General features: G+C 36.8%; 1 protein-coding gene and 1 long non-coding RNA gene across 2 annotated transcripts in view; one reads left to right on the top strand and one right to left on the bottom strand.

The window, feature by feature from the left end:
- The window catches only part of ANO3 (anoctamin 3), a 426,276-nt gene that overhangs the window by 278,735 nt on the left and 121,119 nt on the right, over nucleotides 1–26,422 (bottom strand). The window contains exon 2 of the mRNA XM_023239658.2: nucleotides 19,729–19,803. Within this exon, the coding sequence (XP_023095426.1) occupies nucleotides 19,729–19,803 (75 nt within the window). The remainder of the gene's footprint in view (nucleotides 1–19,728; nucleotides 19,804–26,422) is intronic.
- LOC109492062 lies at nucleotides 19,717–21,912 on the top strand. The gene is made up of 3 exons (XR_002145782.3): nucleotides 19,717–20,101; nucleotides 20,697–20,780; nucleotides 21,802–21,912. It is a non-coding gene; the product is annotated as an uncharacterized LOC109492062 (long non-coding RNA).

The following is a 26,422-nucleotide window of genomic DNA, read 5'->3' as shown; positions in this document are numbered from 1 at the left end:
AGGAAGGTTGCTAGAGGAACAGCTTTCGTAAGGACCCTAGAAAATTTCAAGCACCATCTGCTTTACAGGAAAGGCAATGCAAAGAGAAGGAAAGGCTGTATGTGTGTGTGTGTGTGTGTGTGTGTGTGTGTGTGTGTGTGTGTGTGTGTGTTGAAAGCGACAAGGGCAGGGGGTTTGAACAAAGACCTTCCTAAAAAATAAATCTTCCTATGAACTGATAAGAGGAAATTTTTGAATCTGACATTTCCATTGTGGAAAGGTTAGGAATGAATATATAATAGCTTCATCAAAGATGGCGAAACTGATTTTTTTTTTATTTTTTTACTATTTTTGGTTTTAAATTTCTTCAAATTTTAAAGATGAGAGAATATTTTATATAATGTTCAGTGATGAAACACAATTATCATATGTTATATGATCTTGAGTTTGTTTTGCAAAATGGGAAAAAAAAAAGACTGGAAAGAAGCATACCAAAATTTCTAAATAAGTAATTTTGCAAAAGGGATTAAAGCTGATTTTTTTATACCTCCATAATTTTTGTCATGTTCTACTTTTTACAAATGATATATACTGATTTGATATGGATTTTATACATATATTCTTAAAATCTCTCCCTATCTATCATGCTACAAAGTAATTTTTCTTTTTCAGTCTTGGACTTTTGTTTTGTTTTGTTTTCTTGCTCAGGTCTCTGCTGCATTCACCCTCCCACAGCTCACCACCTGTCTCATGTCCTCCTTAGGTAATTAATTTATCAGACCACATGCTAACTTTTGCCTCCCAGAAGAGGTAGGAAACTCTGTTTTTACATCACTGGGAGGTTTTTTATTCCTTTGAACTTCGAAATATGAACACTCAGCTCAGCCAATCGTTAGCTTCCCTGTTTTGTGCTCTATCACAGGAAATGTGAGACTTCTGTCATTACCTCTTTGGGTCTTGAATAAGTGACTTAATTGAAATTGGGTTGCCAATTCTGCTCTCATTATCTAAATGGTAACTGAAATAAAGCAATTCTCTTTTCAGTTATTCCCTCTATAGAAAACCCAATTATTTAAGGTATTAAAAGGCAAAATGATGAGCGACTGGGTGGCTCATTGGTTAAGTGTCCGACTCTTGGTTTCAGCTCAGGTCATGATCTCATGGTTCATGACATAGAGGCCCCACATTCAACTCTGTGCTGACAGTGCAGAGCCTGCTTGGGATTCTCTCTCTACCTCTCTCTCTGCCCCTCCCCTACATGCATGTGCTCTTTTTCTCTCTCTCTCAAAATAAATAAGCATTTAAACAAAATAAAAGGCAAAATGAAATAACCAAGTCACATTGATAATGGGTTTATTTGAGAAGAGTAAGGAAAACAGAAGGGGAGAGCTCCCCCAGAGACATTATTATAGAGAAACTCTGATCTCCCTGAGAGTGGACTGAATGTTGACTGTTTCTTCAGGGACCAGTATAGTTCCTTTCACACAAGCTGAATGAATACTTACTAATGAATAAGAAACGAAAGCAATTAATTTAAAATTTTAAAATGACTTCAAGAAAAATGCTGCTTTAGTGGCTTGAGTAGCTGTCTTCTTCCTTATGCAAAACCAAGGGGAATTATATTAAAATCATTTATATATTTTATGCTTATATATATTTATATTTAATATATGAACTACTTTCTTGGTGCGAGTTGCTATCCATACTCTATTAGAAGCACAAACAAGCTCTTCAGAAAACCCAGTGCTGTGATACGTGAAGGGTGGAATACAATTTAACGGTTGTTTCCCCCAAAGCCTAGTGTAGCTGACCACACGTGACAGTAAAAGAACAGGTGAGTCCTTCTGACAGCCAGGCTAGATGCTCAGAGATGCACTGAGGAATGACAGGTCCTAAGGGATGTAAGTGCCGAAGAGAAAGCAATGGAGGAAAATCAGCAGCTTCCACCTAATCCGAACCCAGCCTGAGGTGCTCTTATCACACAGTATTTTGTTGTTGTTTTTACTTTTTTTAATGTTTATTTTTTTGAGAGAGAGTGAGAGAGTGAGCACTATTGGGGGAGGGTCAGAGACAGAGGTTGAGAAAGAGAATTCCAAGCAGGCTCCATGCTGTCTGCACAGAGCCCCACACCGGGCTCAAATCCCAGGAACCATGAGTGCTGGAAGCCGAGCTATCCCAGCCTGAGTGGCAGGGCCCCGGCTGTGGACGGATTGGTGACTGCAAGGAGGCCCACGGACAGAGAAACTTCTTGTACTCCCGCTTCTAGGTAATTTGGCCTTAATAAAAGTACCTGGGGTATTGTCTGTTGGGGAACCGCCCTCGACAGGCCCCCTGGGAAAAGAACCATTAGGAAAGAAAATAAGGTTCCGCAAGAAATTGTGCGGCCTTACATTTAGCCCTTGCCATCCCCTATGGAGACTCCTCTACTTACAGGAAGGATAGCCTCATGCGTTTGCCAGCAAAGAGGCCGACAAAGGAGAAACATGGATTTGAAAGCCTCACTCTGGCAACTAAGGAGTGTATCTCTGGGCACAGGTGACTTCAACTGCTAGGCCCGCCTGGCCCCTCGGAGGCATTCCAGATGATGATGATTGAACCTAGTGGGTTAAGGTACAGAATGGTTCATTAGTTCCTAGGTGCATTGTCTCTCTGAGAATGTGTGAGGCATGGGTTTCTAAGGCCCTTCCAGCCCCTTCCTGGCACCTCGGACTGAGGCAAACACATTGTTCTTCTGGCCTCATGTGGTTAGGAGGTCATGTCCCTATAACTGTTCCACCTGAGGTGTTGAAAGATAGATGACCTTTCATAAAAACAGCAAAGCAAATGCTTTATAGATTATAGATAAATGCAGATGCATAATGGAATAATGTAAGAAATTAATCAATAATCAAAGGGTATGAGGGAACATTACAAGAAAATCGCCACGTTATTTCTTAAAGGTTGATTACACATAGAAACATTTTTACAATTAGGTTATGTTAGAAAAACATAGATGCCAAGGAAATCACTAGCAGATATAATGCTACAATAAATCGGCCAGATCAACGCACTGCTGTTGTCTGTGTCCATTTTTATTTTTGTTTTATTTTATTTTTTTTCACTTTTTCACCGATGCCGCTTATGCTTCAGGAAACCCTGGACCTGCTGGAGCTGGACTCCGGCACATGAGATCATTACCAGAACTGAAATCAAGAGTAGGATGCTTAACTGACTGAGCCACCCAGGCACCCCATTATCACGTAGTATTTTGAAAAGACAGGGACACAAAATGATTTGCTTAAGAAGACAGCATTAAGATGCGTGGAAAAAAGTAGTTGATGGTGGAATAAACATTTTATAATATTATGTCTCTGTGGAAAACTTATCATCACTCAGGATGCCTATAGAATAGAGACCATGTTTATTGTTCTACTATTCAAGAAGTCCTATGATCTGCCCTCAACACTCTCTAATCTTGTTTCTAAGACTCTCTTACACTCCGTTTTGTTCCTCCAATGGTTTTCTTCCTCATAGGCCTCTCTTCTTTTGCTGCTGCTGTTTTCTGCATTTGAAATGCTCATCCTAAAACTCCCATCCTATTCAAGTTTTCTCAACCCCTACTCTCCTTTAAGTCCCCAAAGCAATGCCATTTCCACGATGAAGCCTTCCTTTTTTCACATCCACCCACTATAAAGCAAGTTAGATGTGAATTTAATCTCCTATAATTCCTATAGATATGACTAACATCATTTCATGGCATTTTACCATGTTTGTATTGTGCATTATATATGCATGCTTTTGAAAGTAGGCACAAACTTTTCTCTTGTTTGCTAAGAGTCTAATAATAAGATATTCAAATATCAGTCCAGTGTATTAATTGCCTTTCAAAATTAGCATGTAAGACTATGGCTTTATATTGCTCTGTGATTTTATTTACTCCAGGCAGATAATTTCATAAAGACTAATTTTGCTTTGTTTAGAAAATCTAGGATTATAATAACTATTGATTTATTTTCTACATCTGTTCATCTTCATAACTTCTTAAACTGATACTCTGGTCATCTGGACCACTCTACCACATTTTGGTGAATTTCCATGCTTTTGAAAACAGCAAGTTTTCCATGAAAACTCAGCTGAAGTTCTGGATGTGGAAGTGCTAGTCTATGGCTAGTGTCTATTCTGATAGCTTGATGTTTCTGCTGACTTACGCCTGTGCTATACTGGTTGTTGGGGTGTTTGCCAGCAGGAGGTGGAAATGAAAGTAGCTTCTGTAGTTACCTATTTTCTTTTCAGAGAAAATGTATTTGTGGCCCTGGGAGGCTGGAGTGACTGGTTGTGAATACTCTGTGATCTCTATTTTAACATAAGCAGTCCAGCAGGAGCAAAGAATGTATCTGCTGGCTTGACATTCCCCCAAAGACATTAACAATGCAATATTAAGAAATCCTTTAAAGAGATAGTGTGCATGAATATTTATTTACTGAAAAAGTTTCCTGATTTATTGTTTTTTGTGTTTTTTTGTTGTATGGGGGGGAGGAGCAGAGAGAAAATCTTAAGCAGGCTCCACAACCAGCGCAGAGCCTGATGTGGGACTTGATCCCATGACACTGGGATCATAACTTGAGCCAAAATCAAGAATTGGAAGCTCAACGAGCTGAGCCACTCAGGCACCTCAGTATGTCACTTATTAATAACAAACTGCAGAGGCACTTAGGTGGCTCAGTTGGTTAAGCATCCGACTTCAGCTCAGGTCATGATCTCCGAGTTTGTGAGTTTGAGCCCTGCATCAGGCTCTGTGCTGACAGCTCGGAGTCTGGAGCCTGCTTTGGATTCTATGTCCCCCTCTTTCTGCCCCTCCCCCACTCATGCTCTGTCTCTCTCTCTCTCTCTCTCTCTCTCTCTGTGTCTCTCTCTCTCTTTCTCAAAAATAAATAAGCACTAAAAAAATTGAAAAAAATAACAAATTGCCAAAGAATATTGCAGTGTGAGGTCAATTTTTGCAAAAAAATTATATGCACAGATCTATGATAATAAAACTCAAAACAAAGCAGAGTCTACATAAAGAAGATAGGGGGTGAAGTAATTATTTTTTTTTCATTTTGCTTATTGATATTTTACCCTAATTCTCCATTTATCCCTAGAACGACATTATGTTCTGGGTTGCTTTTTGTCACAGTGTAATTATCAATGGCCTCAAACTTTAAAACGTGTCCTGTTTTGGATAGTAAGTTAAGCAGCCACCTTAACCACCAAATGCATATGACTTATGTTAGAAAAATAAATGCAAAAAATACAAAATGACAACAGTATTTAAAAATAGTCTGGGCAGGTGGCACCGGGGTGGCTAGGTCAGTTGGACACTCAACTTCGGCTCAGGTCATAATCTCATGGATAGTGGGTTTGGGCCCCATGTCGGACTCTGTACTGACAGCTCAGAGCCTGGAGCCTGTTTTGGATTCTGTATCTCCCTCTCTTTCTGCCCCTCCCCTGCTTGCACTCTGTCTCTGTCTCTGTCTCTGTCTCTCTCTCAAAAACAAATAAACATTAAAATAATTGAAGAAAATAGTCTGGGCAGAAAACGTGGTTATGCCATTTTAATCCAATAGTAGCACAGATTTAAAATTGAAAACAGAAAATCTGCACTTGGCATGAAGGTCCCCTTTCTGACGTAGCAGAGAAATGTGGAAGGGAAGGCATTGCTTTGGGAGTCTTGTCCTGATGTGTAAACTAGCATGCCATCTAACAGTGTACAAATCACTTTGCCTTCTTGGTTCAAGGTGTCCCATCTATGGTAAGGTTGATGGATTTGATGCTCTCTAAGGTCTCTTCTGCCCCTTGTATTCTAGGATTCTTTTCAGTTGGAAGAGAATTTCACATGCTCTGACTTCAGAAATATAATCCTTGTGGCTGGTTTGACTAGGATTATTCCTCTTTCCTCTCCAAAGGAAAATAGTAGAAATAGTACAGAAAATCTTCACTGATTGAAATCTACAAATAGAAACCTTGTGGCAATATGAACTTGAGTGGGGTCTAAAATTAAATAATGATATGATGAAGAGACAGTTTGCAAAAAAATAAAACTAATAGGATGAAAATGTTACTGAATTAATTATTTAATGTGACAGCATTGAATTTACTTAAAAAATAAATATTGGCAACTTGAAAACATTTATGTATTAACAATGTGTCAATTATAGCCCTTGTATTCATTAATCTAAATAATTTATGTTAGCATTACTGAGTAGATGATCACATCATATTACCTTGAAAAATATTTAGTAAATCATACTTTATATCAAATAAAGTTCTTCTTCCTCCCTTCCTATAATTTCTAAAAATATTAGAATAAAACTACCTATTTTATTTTTAGTACATTTAACAAATATATACTGGAATCTATGTGCCAAATTCAGCCAGGATATATATATTTTTTTAGTCTTTGTAGGCTTTGTACCAGAAAAACAGTACATCTTTGTAATTTTTTTTTTTAATTTTTTTTAACGTTTGTTTATTTTTGAGACAGGGAGAGACAGCATGAACAGGGGAGGGTCAGAGAGAGAGGGAGACACAGAATCTGAAACAGGCTCCAGGCTCCGTGCTGACAGCTCAGAGCCCGACGCTGGGCTCGAACCCACTGACCGCGAGATCATGACCTGAGCCGAAGTCAGATGCTCAACCGACTGAGCCACCCAGGCGCCCCTCTTTGTAATTTCTTTAAGAATAGATAGCAAACAGTTATATAAGCCCTAAACGTTTGAAGTTCCAAGTCTCCCCTGGTTGTGACGTTTTATTGTAAAAGAGTGATTGAACACTTTGTGGGGGAGGGGGGGAACAAGAAAAAAAAACACTATAGCAACACATTTTGCACAATAAAAACAAGAATTTTCTTCCAGTGACTTTTAGGAAAGTTTGCCTTTTAACTATCATGACTATATCTTCCAATCTTCAAATAAGGTTTTGTCATCTAGGAATCAGTAAAATATTGATTAAGGAAAACAGAAAAGAGACTGACATTATACTTTTTCATATGCAATGCTGGAAGTTAGAATAGCTTCTTCAGGTTGATGATATAATTGACTTCATCTCAAAATCACATACCTACACAAGATACAATTATTCTCAAGTACAGGAAGACACTTGAAAATCTTCAATAATTTGAGGAATGTATAACTTACAGAGTCTATTTGAATAAATACTTAAGGATTCTACTTTAAAAAATGAATTAGAAAAGGGACCTCAAGATAAAATAAGAGTAAAATATAATTGTATCTAATCTTTATTTACCTAATTAAATTCAAGTGGATAATAATACACACTCCAGGGATACTTAACATAAGAACTACAAAAAGCTATTAAAAAGAAAACACTATAGAATAAATTCTGATTATTAATTTCAACAAATCCAGGTAGTTGGGCTAAATAAGAATGTTACAGAAGTCTAAGGAAAGGAGAATTAGAGAGGAAAAATAAAAGTTTAATATAGTCTTAAGACCTTCTTTTATTGGGGAGGGGATCAAACAAGAGGCAAATGAAAACATGAATATTAATAGAAAAATAACTTTGTTTAACTTATTTGATTATGAGAACAAGGAAAATAAAATATAATATTTAATGAATGGGGAAAGAACAATGAACTTTCCAAGGAGAAAACAAATGAAATATATTGCACCTTGATCAAACCAGGAAAAATAAGGAAAAGGAAAATGTGTACTCAACAGTGAAGACAAATTATACATTTAAAATAAGATGAAATGAATAAAATCAAGCATGTCGGCCAATATTCCAAATATAAGGACTCTAAAAAGAGTCCACTAAAAGACAGTGATTTAAATTGGATTAAAATCAAGATAAGCACTTTGTGCAAAAAAAAAAAAAAAATATATATATATATATATATATATTTAATGGAAACTAATAAAGTGGTGGTCAAAATGATTTCAGGTAAATGCAAGTAAAAAAGTAGGCAAGTCTAGCAATATTATCAGTCAAGATGGAATTTCACATTATACGGAATAAAATGTTAAAGAGGCACATTACATAAAGCTAAAGGTATAATTTATAAAGAAGATATAAGTCCTATACCTTATGCACCAAACTGTACAGTCATTAATATAAAAGCAAAAAAATTAGATGGACAAATTGATAAAATTGCAAATGTAATGGAAGACAATAAATATTTCTCAAAAAATTTAATATAATAGACCAAAGTAAACAACTAAAGATCTAGATTGACTTACTACAATGAACTTCATTTAACAGAAGTTTATAAGATCACCCTTATAACACTTATCTTTGTATTTTGTGGACATTCACAAAAATTGGTCCTGGGCTTTGTTATGTTCCTTTTGTGTCAACTTCACTAAACTACAACCGCGTTCTCCAGAATTGCCTTCCCAATATGGTTCCAGTCTAAAGCTGATCAAAAAGAAATCTGTGCAAGCCTAGTAAACTTAAAGGAAAGCAGCAGCCACTTCCTCTGAAGGTCACTGTGCTTACAAACAATGAGACAATGACACAGGAGCAGACAGATTCTAGAAGGTCCCTATTTTTCCCAGTACCATGTCCAGCTCTTTTTTGCTCTATGGAAGTACCATGCCAGGTACAGAGGTGATAGTCTTTCCATAGGCTGCTCCACCAATGCTCCGTCACGGACCCACTCTAGATTCCCTGGCAAACTCTGGTTTGTTTGCCACAGCAAGTGTTCAAAAGAACTGGCTAGTTGCTTTTCTCTGATTCTCTAACATCCCTTTTTGGACTATTCTCCACAAAACTCCTACAGTTGGGTAAGTTCTCACTCCTGTAATAAATCCTTATTCCATAATACTTAAATTATTTCTCATTCTGTTTTGCTGATTGAACCCTGGTTGATAAAAAGAAAAAAAATGAAGGAAAAGTAAAGCAAGACAGAAAAAAAATAATGCAGAGTATTGGGGTGCCTGGGTGGCTCAGTCAGTTAAGTGTCTGACTTCAGCTCAGGTCATGATCTCGTGGTTTGTGGGTTCGAGCCCGTGTGGGCTCTGTTCTGTCAGCCCAGAGCCTGGAGCCTGCTCTTGATTCTGTGTCTCCTCTTTCTGCCCCTCCCCCCTGCTCGCTTTCTGTCTCTCTCTCCTTCTCTCAAAAATAAATAAACATTAAACAAAATTTAAAATGCAGAGTATTTACAGACCACATTGTAAGATTCTAATCTAAAAAAATCATAATTTAAAACAAAAAAAATTCTCTGGTAGTCAGGGAAATAGAAGTTAAAATAGCGAGGTATATTTTTAAGCTCTTCACATTAGCAAAAATGGAAAGGAGCCATGGTATCTATTTTTATAGGGATGTTGGGAAAAGCATTCTTTCATACATTGCTTTGGAATTGTGAAGCATTAGAGCCTATTTTAACCAATAACCCATCTCTTAGAAGTCTATCCCATTCAAATAAAGCAGCCATAAATAATGACCCATATGTCAGGGTTGTTTATTGTATCATTGGTCTTGGTAGCAAAACACTGGAAACAAAACTCATACCCACCAATATGGCAGATTATGATTTATCCTAGTAGGGTATCTATCTGATTAGTTGGACAGGGAGAAAATATAGAGAAAGCTACATGCTGGGTTGTTAATATGGGTAGGTAGGTTAATACAACTGGACGGAAGAAGAGAGGCTGAGAAGGAAGCCAAAAGAGAGAAAAAGGAAAACAACTATACATCCAAAAGCGTGTGAATAACCACATGTACGCATTTATGTAAAGTTATGTATATGTATGGCTAAAACAAAATTAAACACTAAAGACATTCTTATCATCTGGCCCGACCTATTTTATCCATCAGATTTCTCTGGATTTCCCAGCACAAACTCTGTTTGGGTCAGAATGTAGTGCTTGATCTGCCTCACGAAAACAGCCCTTTGTTTCCTCTTTAGGGAATGTTCTCTTCTTGCTGTTCATCATCCAAGTTCTCCCAGGCCCAATGGCACCTCTTCCCTGAATAGACCAGCCCACATGAAGTCTCTTCTGAACTTGTTCATCCTTACTAAATAATTGAGAACTTAATTATATAGAATCATGAATTGTTCTGATTCTTTTGTGCCAGTTAGTCATGTCCCTAACGATTAGTCTTATTCTCAGTTTCTACTTCTCTTAAGAGATGCATCACCAAATTGTACCTTTAGTGTAATGACTGTTATGTTTAGCGTAATTCTTAGTATTTGGTTTCCAAACAAGAAGACACTTAGGAAAGTATGCAGCCTTGACCTCAGAAGATCTCAGTTAAAATTTATGCTCTGTTACTTCCTAAGGGATATGCCTGCGTATATTTTGTTTCCCTTAGATTTAGTTCTGATATCTGTAAGATAGGTCTCTTATGTTTAACGTAAAACTTTAAAACAGCCTGCATTGTGTAGAGTTCTGACTAGAGTCAGCCTATCTGGCTCTGAGTTTGGACACTATAACAGTTTTATCTCATATAGTACTTAGCAATTATTTACTTGTCTTTCTGCACCCATGCAATTTTGGTCTGTCAATAGCTATGACATTTGTGTTAACCAGCACTAATGTCATCAGAAAATTATTTCCCTAACTCGGATACTTTTGAGTATGAAAGGGGTCACTATGATTACATAGGATGGGCAACCGTTACAAGTAAGGACTGTCTGACAAACCAGAAACTATGGTGAGCCCATCTAGAATAAATATTTGGACCATAGGCCACTCATTGTGAAGAGCAGGAGATCACCTCATTCTTTATTCACCCTTTCTACTCTCACCCCGGCCATAAATGGAGATGATAGGCCGTTAGTAAAACAGAATTAAGAGACAGACTATGGTGTAACTCATCGGTCACTTGATGAAGGACAGTCAATATTAGCAGGACTATGCTTCATTTATCTTGTACCTTCTCAAACTTCTTTTTTTTTTTTAATGTTGATTTATTTTTGAGAGAGAGAGACAGAGCCCAAGCTGGGGAGGGGCAGAGAGGGTGGGAGGGGCAGAGAGAAGCAGAAGGACAGAGAGAGGGGGAGACACAGAATCCAGAATCTAGAATCCAGGGTCTGAGTTGTCAGCATAGAGCCCGATGTGGGGCTCGAACTTGTGAACTGTGAAGTTATGACCTGAGCAGAAGTCAGACGCTTAATTGACTGAGCCAACCAGGCGCCCCCTCCTTTCTTAAACTTCTGAAGCTTATAAAGCAGAGGTTTCAGGTTTATAAACAAGGGACCAATCTGGCCTTGAGGTCCTTTTATTAGGCTTACTTAGTATTTAATTTAACTAATACTTTGTTACACTTGTCAAAGGTCAAGTGGAACTGAATAGTCAATGCCTCCTCTCTAATTCACTAACTCGTCACACTTTTCAGGAAGTTAAGGTTCCATTTACCATTCCCGTTGGCATATTGTGGACTGCCTTCCTAACTCATCCCTTTGTCCTTCCTAGACTCTGAAAGATTTTTAGACGTTCCAAGCTTCATGTGGACCTCGTTCCAGCAGCTTGCTACAAAGCCTTTCAGAATGGTGCTGGGAGCAAGAGCAGAGAGCTAGAAAAACTCAGATTTTGGAAAGGAAAAGGATGAGGACTAGAAAAAGAGCAGACTCTGGCCATGTGAAATGGATGTTTATGGACTGATGGATAATAAGATTGGAAATAATATAAAATGCTGAGATTTCTATAGACTGATAACTACATGGACTGCTCATCATCTGAATACCACAGGAAGCTGTGATCGTCTATACCTGGCTTTTTTTTTTCTCAAATAACATACTCATAGACCTACCTAGAATTCATTAAAAGGACACAAAAATTGATATAAATTAAAAAAAATAATACTTATTTAACTTGTAAAACTGTCGGGATTAAAACCAGTAATAAGTGACAGTGAGTTGTAAATTAAAAATAATAACTGTTAAATGGCTTGATGATGATGATGAGTGGTGTGTATTTATAAGGTATAATTTTTGGTTTGGGAGGTGACTAGAATACCCAGATAAAGTGTTTATTTTTTGCTTCTTAAGATATTTACTGAACATCTCTTGTTAAAAATGGAGAAAAAAACATTAAATCATTACTAATATGACTTGCATAGGTTTATCACTTATTTAACTTATGTCTTATGTTCCCTGATTCCTGAATTCTGGAGTCCTACAGAGACAAATAGCCAAAATCTTTGAGCACCAGATGGGACTGCAGCGAGGGGCCGTGGATAATATGAGCTTTGTAAGGTAGAGACACTAATATACAGAAGCAGACAAAAACAAAAACAAAGAGAGGAAGGGGCGTCTGGGTGGCTCATTCGGTTAAGCTCCAACTCATGATTTCAGCTCAGGTCATGATCTCATGGTTCATGAGTTTGAGCCCCAGGTTGGGTTCTGTGTGACAGACAGTGCAGAGCCTGCTTGGGATTCTCTTTCTCTCTCTCTCTCTCTCTCTGACCCTCTCCCATTTGCTCGCACTCTCTCTCTCTCTCAAAAATAAATAAATAAATAAATAAATAAATAGCCATTAAAAAAAAGTAAATAGGAGGCCAAATTGCTACTCTCACTTATACCAAGATGATCAAGGGGTCATCTCATTTCTTTGCATTCTTTCCTGAAAATCCATTTCTGGCAACAGGAATTTTGTGTGCTGCCTCACTTACAATAATAATAGCATTAACAAGTAGAATAACAGCAATTAACATTTAGTGTGAACTTAGTATGCGAAGCACTTATCTTAATTCTCATACTAGCCTTATGAGGTCAGTACTATTATCTCAAATTTATTAATGAGGAAATTGAGGGACAGAGGGAGTAAGTAATATACTCAAAATCCTTCAGCTAGGTAGGGAAATGCATAACTAAGATTTGGAAAAAAAAATCTGACTCTAAGGCTCATGCAGTTGACCACCTTGCTGTATTAGTACAATAATCACCTCCTAAGCCATCTTATAATAGGGGACAAATGACCTGCCAGTGAGCTACTTCCATTACAAGAGGTTGCTCAAATGCTACTCTGCTGATAAGGCCTTATGGAATTTGCCACATTGAAATTAAACTTTTGACTGTGGACCCGCAAACTACATTTCTATCTTTTGATGGACAGGCAGATGTTGTTTTTGATTATTAACATTTATATATTCTTCTCCTCTTGAATTTTTTAAGTTGAGAAGAGGTCCCTTGGTTCACATTCCCTTTCTCTCAACCTCTTCTTTTCTTATATACTTCCTTTTTTATTACGTTATGAAATGATGTATGATATGTAATTTTATATAAAAATACAATTTTTATTATAACATGATAATGAAAATGCTTACATTCATATAGCATTTTACAAATTATTTTACAACGTATAATTCTTTCAGTACTCATACAAAATCTAAGCTTGTGAAATGTGTATTAGTACCTGCATTTTCTTCATTAAAAATATGATTATTTGCTCAGGTCACACTGCTATTATATGCTCCAGTCTGACTTGGCTCTCCTAATTCTGAATCTAATGTTCTTTTCAGTTTTCCTCATGTACTTTCTCACCTAGTTCAGTGTCTGTTGCAAAGGAGGTCTACTACAATGCTATGATGAATGAGTGAATGAACACCCATCCTAATAAAGGAAGGTCACTCCACCGCACATATTTTTTTACAGATCTGCTGGCTTTTTCTTTTTCTTTGCAGAATAGAATGGGTAGGTGCTAAGATTGGGCTTTTCTAGAATGTTATTTAGGAATAAAATGGCAAACAGGAGCAACAATTTTTGGGTTGTAACTGAAGATTAAATTATATTCTGCATCAATAATTTGGAATTAATGTAAAACAGAATTTCCTAAGAAAATGGAATTTAATTATATTCCTATGATATTTAATAATCTACCATGTCCAGGAGAATAAGAGCTGTGTTAAGAAGAAAGCCTTCAATAAATTAAGGGGAACATCTGGACCTTTATGCCAGAAGAATCATGTGAATCTCCCTATAGTAAGTAATTTGGCTTTAAGACAGGAAGACTATCAGTCTTTAATGTGGGAGGCAGTGCTCTGCTTTACACTAGGGAAATTACACACACACACACACACACACACACACACACACACGTCAGGGCTTGGCTAATGATGATCTTCAGGACACGTATAAGAAAAGCAGAGATTGTTATCTAAGGATCTCATATTAATGTTAAAATCCACTCCAGATAAATTAATATAGTACTAAATAAACTTTTACCAATACCACTTTTTTAAAGATAGATTACTGTGTAGTTCATTTCATCAACAATATTTTTGAGAACCTACCATTTAATCAGGCACTATTCTAGGCACTGATGATAGTTTTCGAAACAGGAAAAAGAAAGGAAAATTTCTTCTCCTATGTAGTGTACAATCTGATGGAAGAAGAGATATTATGAAAATAACAAAAGACAGCATATCAGATAAGTCCTGTGAAGAAAAGTAAGTGCCTTGGGGTGGGAGAGAAGAATGCAATTTTAAGTATGATGGCCAGGGAAGGGCCACTCAGCATCCTGCTGAGGAAATGATGTTTGAGCAAAGTCCTGAAAGAGGTGAAGCAGTAATAAGCCATGCACACATCAGGGGCAATAGTATTCCAGACAGAAGCCACAACAATGCCACAGCCCAGAGGTGAGAGGAACCACAGGGGGGCCCTGTGCCCTATGAGATCATCAGTAGGAACTGAAAGCAGGGGTGGTAACTGGGCGTGGCAGCTAATTTTAAGTAAGGTCTGGATGACATAAAAGCTTTTGGAGGTTTTTGAAAACGGGATTTAGGTTGTAAAGTAATTGTCCTAGCTACTCTGTCAAGAAGAGACAGATGTGTGAGAGGTGGAGGAGGGAGGAAAGACTAGAGTGGACACTGGTTAGAAGGTATTTCAATTTTCTGGTGGGGGAGGTGATGGGATTTCAGACCACAGTGGTACCAGTGAAGGCGATAAGCAGTTGAGATACGCAAATATTTTGAAGACAGAATCACAGGATGAGTTAACAAACCCTATGTAGACATAGAACTATCAAGGAGACTGACTATAAGGAGTTTGGATAGACTAACAGGAACAATGGAATTGTAACAAAGTCTCTTGATATCAACAAAGGCACATAACATAAAATCTATCTTGTTAGCAAAATTTTAAGTGTACAATACAGTATTATTAACCTGACCATAAATACATCTCCAGAATCTAATCAACTTGCATAATTGAAATTTTGTACATTTTGACTAGCACTTTTTCATTTTCCCCTCCCTCCAGCCCCTGGTAACCACCATTCTACTTGCTGCAAAAAAGAAAAAAAATAAAGGGGGCAGAAGGATAATTTTGGAAGTGGTGGATGTGTTTATGGCATTGATGGTGGTGATGATTTCACAGGTGGATACTTATTTCCAAATTCATCAAGTTGTGTACATTAATTAAATGCAGCTTTTGCATGTCAATCATATCTAAATAAGGTAATTTGAAACAAAACAAGCTATATGTGACAAAACTTGCCTCTCACTCCCAAGAAAAAACAAACTAGTAAATACCCTGACTTGACACTAAGGAATATACAAAAATGAGTAGGGAGGATTATTTCCTCTCCTTCGGAAAGGAGACAAGGGGTGTTCTCTGGTAAGTCTGATTTGTGGTCACCTAGTTCCAGAGCAGGTAGGCCTGGGAAGCCTAGGCCTTGATAACAACAACAACAACAAAAACAACAAACAAAAACAAACAAACAAACAAAAACCAGGTTGGACGCAGGATGTCAATTTGTTGATGACAAATGGAAACTCTCTATGAAATTTGCATTTACTAGGATAGAAAGGGCATATCATGTAACATCACCGGTGAGTCTAAATGTGACAAATTACTCACTTGTGATAAAAATAAGAACTGTGGAATTGTGGAATTTTTCAAAAGTCCACTTAGAGTTGCCTTGTAAATTATACTTCTCCTCTTTAGTCATGTATTTATCCAAACAGAGGATTTTGGTAACTTATTATGTAAGAATACCATCTCTTACACAGGTTTGAAGACAAAACTAACAATATTCCTTTTCCAGAAACACATCTAATTCTAATTTCCACAGTTGGAAATTTTGTGTGTCACATATTTGTAGGATTACACCAATGTCTGGAAAGGGTCAAGGGCTCTGTCTTTTTAGGAGACAGACCTGGTTCAAGTCCTAGTTCAGGGCCCTGTGTGAGGGAAGAAGCAGCTAGACCACAGACAAGTTACTCCACATGTCTGATCCTCGCCTGATCTGTAGTTGATTATAACCCTGGCTTCATAGAGTTGCCAAGAGGAGTCGACCCACACAGAGTTTAACACGGTCCTTGGCACATAGAATAACTTGATAAATACCAGTTTCTGCTAATACTCTAATTGTCGCTTGACATTATCCAAAAGCCTGTTTTTAGTCATGTGGTTCTTCATTAATTCACCATTACCCTTGCCAGCTTCGTACCCTGCCTTTTTGGGGGGTATGCGGAAACTTCAGATAATTTCCTGTGTGTGTTACTTAATACAAGAAAGCTATTTAGGGGTAAAATTGTGGGTGATGTGAAGTACTAAACATACTAAACATATAAACAAACTTTATATCAGAGAAAAGCTAGTGTACTGTTAGCTGAGAGGCATCCTAAGGTGGTCTTTACTTATATGTAGTAAGAAACTGATTTTTCGTTATAGTCTCAGAAATCTGATTTTGACAGAAGGACGCAGAACATCTTTCAAAGGTGGAGTCATGGCAACCAAGTTTTCAGGATATATTGATAATACCAATACAGTGTTGGGAAAACTGGATAATCACATGTAGAATAGGGAAAATTGGACCCCTTTTTTACACCACTCACAAAAATTGACTCAAAATGGATTAAAGATGTAAATGGAAGATCCACAAGTATAAAACTACTAGAAGAAAGCATGAAGATGATGCTCCTTGACTTTGGTCTTGACAACAGTTTTTTGGATATGACAAAAAAAAATCACAAAAAGTGCCAGCAACAATAGCAAAAATAAATAAGTATGACTAAATCAAGCCAAAAAGTGTCTGTACAGCCAAGAAAAAAATCAGCAAAAAAAGGAAACCAACAGAAGTGAAGGGAATATTTTCAAACTATCTATAGAGTTTGCAGTTTTCAATATGTATAAGAAATTCCTACAACTCAAAAGCAAAAAAAAATTGATTAAAAACTGGATAAAGGACTTGAATAGGCATTTTCTAAAGAAGACACACAAATGCATGAAAAGATGCTCATCATCACTAATTAAGGAAATGCAAGTTGAAACCACAATGAGATATCACCTCATAGCCAAAAAGACAAGAATTAATAAATGTTGGGAAGGCTGTGGAGTAAAGGGAGTCCTTGTGAACTGTCGGTGGAAATGTAAATGGACACAGCCACTATGAAAATAGTGTGGAGCTTCCTCAAAAAATTAAAAATCAAACTACCATATGATCTAGCTACTCTTCTGCTGGGTATATATCCAAAGAAATGAAAAAAAGGCAATGAAAACAGGACATCAAAGAAATATCTGCACCCTGTTTGTTCATTGAAAGATTATTCACAATAGCCAAGACATGGAAACAACCTAAGTTGTCTATCAATGGATAAACACACACACACACACACACACACACACACACACACACACACACACAGTGGAAATTATTCAAATGAGGAAAAAAAAAAGAAAACCCTGCCCCTTGTGACAATGTGAGGGCTAAGTGAAATGAGTCAGAGAAAGACATTATTGTAAGTTCCTACTTACATGTGGAATCTAAAAAAGTTGAACTCTTACAAACCAAGTAGAATGATGGCTACCAGGTCATGGAGATAGAGGAATAGGGAGATGTTGGTCAAAGGGTACAAACCCTGGAATAAAATGATACCAATACAATGCTAATAAAATTATTGTTATGTCATGGAAAATAGTATTGCTTTGGATACTGGAAATTATGGCATAAATTCAGCAAACATTACCCAAAACACACACACTGGAAAATTGATTCTAATGCAAAGATTTCTGTAAAGCCTGGAATCAAGACAAGGAAAGTGAGTTATACAATTTGAAAGGTTAATAGCACTAGGCTATGGTAGCTCAATATATCCATCTCCATATGGTGTTGAGACAGTGGGATATCTTGGGTCAGAGTAAATTCTCCCATTAAGAGTTCTCTAGAGGTGCCTGGGTGGCTCAGACAGTTAAGTGTCCAACTTTGGCTCAGGTCATGACCTCACGGTTCATGAGTTTGAGCCCTGCGCTGGGCTCTGTGCTGACAGCCTAGAGCCTGGAGCCTGCTTCAGATTCTGTGTCTCCCTCTCTCTCTCCCCCTCTCTGCCCCCTTGCCCCATACTCTGTCTCTCTGAATCTCAAAAATAAATAAACATCAAAAAAATTTTTTAAGAAAAAAATAAAAAAAGAGTAACAAGTATTACCAATGTTTGTCTCTCTGTTTTCATATTTTCTTGTTTGATTATCTACTTTCTGGGTGATCTATTTTCTAACCACAACAATTTAATTAACTTCATTAATCAGTAACCAATCAGTTGGTTAACTAATAGCCTTGTTCTTTCTCTTTATGATTGGATCTCAGGAAAAAAAGTTGATTGTTAAATATAGTTTGCATTTTTCTGCTTTTACCTATTATGTGTTGGTTTATTGTTAACTTTTAACTTTTAAGGTTTTTAGAGCAGTTTGTTGTTTTATGTAGATATGTTCATTGGGTTATGTCCCAATAAACCCATCGTAAGTTGAAAATATCTTTAGTCAAAAATGCATGTAGTACATCTAACCTACTGAACATCATAGCTTAGCCTACCCTACCTTAAATGTGCTCAGAACACTTAGAGTTGGGTGAAGTCATCTACACAAAGCCTATTTTATAATAAAGTTTTGATGATCTCATGTAATTTACTGAATACTCTCCTGAAAGTGAAAAACAGAATGGTTGTATGGGTACAGGATGATTCTAAATACATTGGTTGTTTGCCCTCGTGATCGTGTGGCTGGCTGGTTGGGAGCTGTGGCTTCTACTGCCCAGCATCATGAGGGAGTATGGTTTACATATCACTGGCCTGGAAAAGATCAAAATTCAAAGTACATTTTCTCCTAAATTCTTACCACTTTTGCACAATCGTGAAATGGAAAATTGTAAGTTAAACCACCATAATTCAAGGACTGCCTATATATAAAAATTAGCCATATAAAATCTACATTAAACATCTTATATTAAAATTATAAGTAAGTAAATGTTGGGGCACCTGGGTGGCTCAGTTGGTTAAGCGTCCAACCTTTGGTTTCGGCTCAGGTCATGATCTCACAGTTTGTGAGTTAGACCCCCACATTGAACTCTGCACTGACAGTGTGGAGCCTGCTGGGATTCTCTCACTCTTTCTCTCAAAATAAAGAAACTTTAAAAAAGTTTTAAAAAAAACAAGTTATAATTAAGTGTATATCAATTGGTTTGTGCAGTGGCCTTTAGCTGATCAATTTATTAATACTTACTAAGACTACCAAGATACTACTTTATAATGGGAATACATTTCTTCAAAACAAGTGGTACAAATGCTTTTGTATGTAAGATCTTGCATAAGACATTTATAAGTAAATGCAATTTCACCAGCAGCTTGGGATAAAACTAAGTAAATTACAGGTGCGAATGTGCTTTGCAAACTGCATGATAAGCTAAAGTGTCACATTGATCATTAATCACATGAATGTGATCCTGCACATTAGTGTTAAACTTTCACTCCACACAAAGACTCTGCAGTTGCTACACCATTATACTGAAGAGCAAAGTTGGTGAGAGCATCTGAAACTCCACCCTCATAACTCACCTTCACTGTGTTTGCCTTTGGCAGCCCACACACTCTTCTCTAGCTCACAATGAGATGAGCACAACTTTCGCAAGCCTGTGAGAGGGAACAAAGGAACAAGAAAACTTTTGCTTAGAAGCTCAGTAGACCAGAAAGAGAATAGAAAATTATCATGAAAAAAGAGCTTTTCATGTTGACTATAGCTGCTGTAAAACTGCTATCTGGTATAGGTCAAATTAGTTATAAAGAAGTGTGTAGGAAGACACAACTTTTCAGTAAATTGCATTAGAAACTAAGCAGGTGGGTAGGTCTGTGTGCTGTTATGCAAGCTGATTTAGCTGTCGACTTTGAAAAAGCTTAGAATGGCTAGACCTTCCAATTACTTTTTCCCGGGGTGAGTAATGCGCTCTTCTAATATCCTGCCCACCCAAACTCAAAGGCTGTATCTTTCTCTTTGTTCACCCTCTGCTCTTCTGTTCAGCCATGCCAAATCACCAGAATTCCCTGAACATGACCTCTACTTCTTTGACTCTGGAATTTTGGTCAATCTTTTCTCTGTGCCTAAAATGCCTTCTCTACCCATGAGATTGAGGGAAAGTCTACTCTTCTTTTAAAAGAAGACTCAGCTCTAAGGCTACCTTGACAGGCACTTTTCTAAGTGACACCTCCATTTAGAAATAATCATTCCCTTTAAATAAGCCTTTCTCCAGAAATGTTTCTAAGCCTCAAAAGATACCTAATAAAATATAGTAGATGTTGCTATCATCTACTGTTGCTATGTGACTGTGGGGAGATTAAGATCTCTAACCTCATTTTTTTTCTTCTGCAAAATAGGAATAATAATAACTACCTTGGAATGTTGTTGTAAACATTAAAGTCTATGCTTATAAATTAGCATTTGTGATGTTAAGTTCTGGCTTCGGTCCTAGTTCATAGTAAGCATTCAATAAGTGGTAGCAATCAACAGCTTCTTCTGCCTATAATTACAGTAATTCCTTCATGTTTATCTGTATGAAGTCCAAGAAGGGCGCTGCTGGAATCTCAAATTTGTATCCGGCCCATCAGAAGCACAGGTGATAACCTGGGTTTAGGACTGGCATCTGGAGGTGGGGGGAGAGGAGTCTTACAGGACTGAGCTTATAACCTGTGGAATCCAATGCTATCTCCAGGTAAATAGAGTTATAATTGAATTGAGTTTTATGACACTCAGCTCGTATCCCAAGAATTGCTTGTTGGTATGGGGATTCCCCCTCACACTAGAATTGGTATCAGAAACTATTTAGTAGGAAGCCTCATATTTTAGTAGCAGGTCAACTAAGTAAATTGGTTTCTTACAATAACAGAAATAAAACAATTCTATAGTTTGTCTATTATTTTTATTCTGGAGTGTGAATATTCTTATAAAGGCAGGGGCTTGAGAAATTTAATGATCACCAGATAAATATGTAATAGAGTCTGTTTTATAATAGTAGAGTTTATTTTATAAAAGTAGAGTATATTTTATACTGTGTTGCACAAAATGCCTTTAAATATCAGTTTATGGATCATAAGATTGAAAGAGATTTGAAGACTATTTAATCTAACCCAACTTACTTCACAGATGAGCAAACTGAGACTCAGTGTGTGTTGTTTTATGGGCTTGTAGGAAATATGCAGCTTGGAAGTCACAGAGCTGAGACTTAAGCCCAGGTTTCTTACCTAGCACTTATATAGAAGCCTGTTTAGATGTTCCATTCATGCTATGAATATGACAAAACAGATAAAATGGTTTTGGGGAGGCAAAGACTAGATTTTTTTTTCAGAATTGCAATAGTAATTTTAAGCAACATTTTCAGGTAATGATAGGATTTAAGCTGAATTTGAAGAGTATGAATTTGAAGAATTTGGGTAGACCAAGAAGATTACAAGGTTAATTCAATGTGAGAAATAATGAAGGATCGTGTGGAAGTAAAATAGCCAAGGCTTTGTGAGAGGCCTGTTAGTGTAACTCAGACCAATAGATGCAGAGAATGACATAAGGAAGCCAAGAAACATGTAGTCCAATTCAATCATGCAATAGTCAACAAAACTGAAAAATCTTGTCTTTTTCACTAGATCATTAACTGCATATGAAGGAAACTGAAGAGAGGTCCTAATTACTGAAAGCAAGTTATAGGAAGATTAATCTGGCAATTGTGGGCAGAAGATTATGGAAAAGTTTCCAAGATCACCTGGGAACTCTTAAAGGTAGGTTGAAACTCCAATCAAGGTTGTAGCAGTAGAAACTCAAATATATGAGCAACATTACAAAAGATACATCAGAAAACCATAGTTGGCTGGTGAATTTGAAAAAGGGGAGAGACAGAAATAAAATGACAGTTCATGTTAATATTTTAAGTTCCAGAGACCTGACACATGTTTTCCACAGGCTAAACAGGGAGGAAGGTCAAGTAGGTATGAGATATGATAGGCCCAGTTTCAGACTTACTTACTTTGGGTTGAATTTGGGATAATTCAGTACATGGGCTCATGAGCCTGAGGGGGAGATAGGAGTAGGAGACATAGACCACGATGTTATGCACATAAAGGTGAAGGCTGAATCTACATAAGGAGTAAACCCTTGGAAAAGAAAATGGGAAGAAAAAAGTACAGGGGGCCAAGACAGATTCCTGACCAATGACAAGAGCTGGTTGCAGAAGAAAGAAAGGAAACCAAAGAAGACATGAAGTGGAGTATTTGGAAAAAACAAACAAACAAACAAACAAACAAACAAAAACCAAAAAACAAAAAGCAAAGAACTGAAAATACTATAGTGTTTATCTTGGGAGAACTCTATATCCTAAATGTAGTTGGAAAGGCTGTCTTCTATGTCTATGTTTATCAAGTTCAAAATACTAGTTTCTATGTCAGTATGTATATCTGGCTGAATATTTAAATCTTGTATGAAAATTAGAGAAAGCTCAGTAAAGAATGTTGAAAGAAGAACTTCACATTAGACTAATTCATCTTCAGAACCACAACAGTGAGTTAAAATATTTCATTAAAATTTTGGCTTTTAAGTAAGTTCAGACTACTTGTTAAATATTGGAAATCAAAATTGCTATTGCTGTGAAAGCCCTCTGTTAAGATTTATGACTAAGGCAAAAATTAGGTCTGTAGTCCTACACAATGGAAAAGCCTAAACTAATCTGGTTAAGTAGCTTAAATAAACTGACAAATCTGGACACCAATATCATCAGAGGAACTGCATATAATCTGGAAAGGAAGGGCAGCCAACGTGAGAAGTCATTCAAATGCAAAAGCTGAGACTCATCAATGTTGCTTGCAAACACTGATTCAATGAATGATGATCTCTAAACCAGAATGAATTACACACTATAAATGCTGAAGCAAGTTAACCTACACCTGTTCTTCTTGATTAGGATCAAAGGTGTTTGTGTGAATTTTTCTTTTCAAAGAAATAATGCTCATTAGTTCATTAGTTCAGAATGAAAATGAGTCATGACCAACTAAGTGGATAACCTTGGGAAGTTCCCTTTTCCTTAATTTATGTCTTTGTAAAATGAGGGGATGGAACTGGGTGATCTAAAGTCCCTATTCTCTTATTAAAAAGTAGTTTCCAAATTATTAAACTAGGGTTAAAATATGTTTCTTATCAAACCCTCTGCAACCTGACTTTGCACATAGTTGTAATATAGACATGGATATAGGTATGGGATATATAGTATGATCTAGGGAAAACATTGAATTTAATCATCTGATTGAAAGGAAATAGATTTTCTAGAATAAATTTGTGGAAGGCCTAAAGACAAATATAGATACGCGTCAGGTGGAAAATAAATACAAACTTTATGAAACATGGGAAGGTAAAAGTTCTGCTTCTAAGGCAGGAAAGCTTTTAGGAGGTGGGGAAAAAAGATTAGCTGGTTGTTTAGCTCAAAGACAGTAGTATATGTGGAATTATTATACAGAAATATGAATGCCACGTATGGATGATAAAGGTTTTTGAAGCAATCGTGAAACAATTACTCAAAAGTGGGTCTTCCGTTCATGTTGTTCGGTTAGCAACTCTACACCTCAGCAGTTACCCAAATGGCAATACATCCCCCAGCCCACAGCCCAGGCTGCTAGGAAGGCACAGCCATAGGGTTTCTCTTTTAGGGAGCCAAAAAATTTATTTCTGAGCACATTCTCTATCATCCAAAAAATTAGACATTACTCATGAAAGTTTCTAGAAATCCAATATTAACAAGTGAATGGAAGAGGAAATCAAGATATGCTTTAAACTGCAGTCATTCCAGGGGCACCTGGGTGGCTCAGTCGGTTAAACGTCCAACTTCAGCTCAGGTCATGATCTCGCGGTCCATGAGTTCAAGCCTCACGTCCGGCTCTGTGCTGACAGCTCAGAGCCTGGAGCCTGTTTCAGATTCTGTGTCTCCCTTTCTCTCTGACCCTCCCCCATTCATACTCTGTCTCTCTCTGTCTCAAAAATAAATAAACATTAAAAAAAATTATTTTTTTAAATAAACTGCAGTCATTCCTTAACACATATATGGAGATTGTTCTTGTAAAAGAGTGTGAAAACTTAGGAACAATTAAAGAGTAAGAATTAAAACAAAATGTGATTAGATTGCCAACATTTCTAAAAACATTCATAATAGCCAGGGTTGGCAACATGTAGAGAAATGGGTGCTGCCATATAGTCTTGATAAGACTTTAAACTGGCAAGTCCCATTCACCAGGGGCAGTTTGGCAGTGACTTACAAACTGAAAATGCACATACACTTTAATGGAACAGTTCTACTCCTGAGAGTCTCTCTTCCTGAAACACACACACAGAGCCTAAATATAGATGCACAGTGTTTATTGCTTTACTACGCCTAAAGTTGGGAAACAAATCATAAAACACATTTGTATGTCTACATTTTACAATCCTATGAAAAGGTCATTAAAATGGATGAGATGGGGGTGCCAGGCTGGCTCAGATGGTAGAGCATGTGACTCTTGATCTCAGAGTTGTGAGTTCAAGTCCCACACTGGGTATAGAGATTACTTAAAAACAAAATCTTAAAGAAAATGAATGAGGTGGATCTACATGGACTGATATAAAAATATATTATTCTATATTCTTAAGTGAAAAATCAAGTTTCAAAAATTATTATACTATGACTTCCCTGGTTGCAACCCATCCTCTAATATGTATTTACCTGTACTATATAAATTAGCAAGACCATAGAGTAATGTATACATTAAGTTGTAATAGTAGTTATCTGCGGTGAGTGGCTTAGAGATGTAATGGGGGAATGTACCTTTCATTATTATAAAATTTTATAGGAACAGCCTGCAATTTGAGAATGTTAATTTCAAATAATAGAATAATTAACATGAATCTAATGGGCAAAGAGGTAATGCTCCTCTTTGGGGACTTTTATATTACATATGAATCCTTAACACTAAACATCACATAAATGTTAATCTACACTGGCTATTGCTGCAAGTGATACCTTTAAGTCGCTTAAAAAAAATGAAATGGAAAGCTTGTTCTATTCTATAAAACAACTTAAAATTTAAAAAAAATATTAAAAATATTTAAATACTAAAGAATATTAATCCTCACTAATAATCAATGACGTGAAAACAAGAATATGGCATCATATTAGCAGAGCTAAAAATGGATAATAATTAAGATTTGCGAGAGTTTGATCAAGCTATTTTTATATATTGCTGGTGGTAACAATTTTTCTCATGGCATTATAATCTCTTTCATACATATATACGGCTACGTAAAAGCTGAAAATAAATATTTTAGAATATTAAAAATGCTAACATCCAAATAATAATAACTTTCTTCTCTGAACTTTAAATACATTCCAGCTGTTGTAATTATTTATTTTACTTCTGTAGTGAGATAAATATAAAGAAATTTGTGAAAATAGTATTTATTTTTTTAAGTTTTTTTTTCAATGTTTATTTATTTTTGAGAGAGAGACAGAGTGTGAATAGGGGAAGGGCAGAGAGAGAGGAAGACACGGAATCTGAAGCAGGCTCCAGGCTCTGAGCTGTCAGCTCAGAATCTGATGCAGGGCTCAAACTCATGAACCACAAGCTCATGGCCTGAGCCCAAGTCCGACACTTGGCCGGCTGAGCCACCCAGGTGACCCTGAAAATAGTACTGAAAGACTTCAGTTTATTCATTAGAATATCAAAGGTATTCTGACTTGTGTCTTTTTTTTTTTTTTTTTTTTTTTTTTTTTTTTTTTTTTTTTTTTTTTTAGTGAACTCTTCTACATTAGCCACTTCTGTATGAAGGGGCCTTTTTCCCTCACTTCTCCAAAAATTGAGCTAACATTCAGTTCATGTATAAGGAGTTGTGTAAGACAGATACCACATGACGGCTGGCAGTTTGGCTGGATCCTGGCAGGTGCCTATACAGCCTCTGACCAGTACCTGGAGCTTAGCAGGGCTGAATCACCAGTCTCTTTCCCACTTTGAAATTTTTGATATTAATCATTCTCTACCGCCTTTAACCGTAATAATTCTTCTAACAGATGCAGGTTTATTTATATGATAGGGCTTAAAAATGAGATGAGAAGGCAAAGGTCTATATTGATTTCACTTTGAGCCTACTTCTTTTCCTTTGAAACTACATCATTGGGGAAAAAATAAAACAGTCAATGCTCTATGGTATTAAGGTATTTATCTGTGCAACAATAGATGCATAAGCATATTTTACCTG

The sequence above is a fragment of the Felis catus genome, chromosome D1 (assembly GCF_018350175.1).
Source record: "Felis catus isolate Fca126 chromosome D1, F.catus_Fca126_mat1.0, whole genome shotgun sequence".
NCBI classification, from domain to species: domain Eukaryota; kingdom Metazoa; phylum Chordata; class Mammalia; order Carnivora; family Felidae; genus Felis; species Felis catus.
This window is presented reverse-complemented; position numbering and strand designations above follow the sequence as displayed.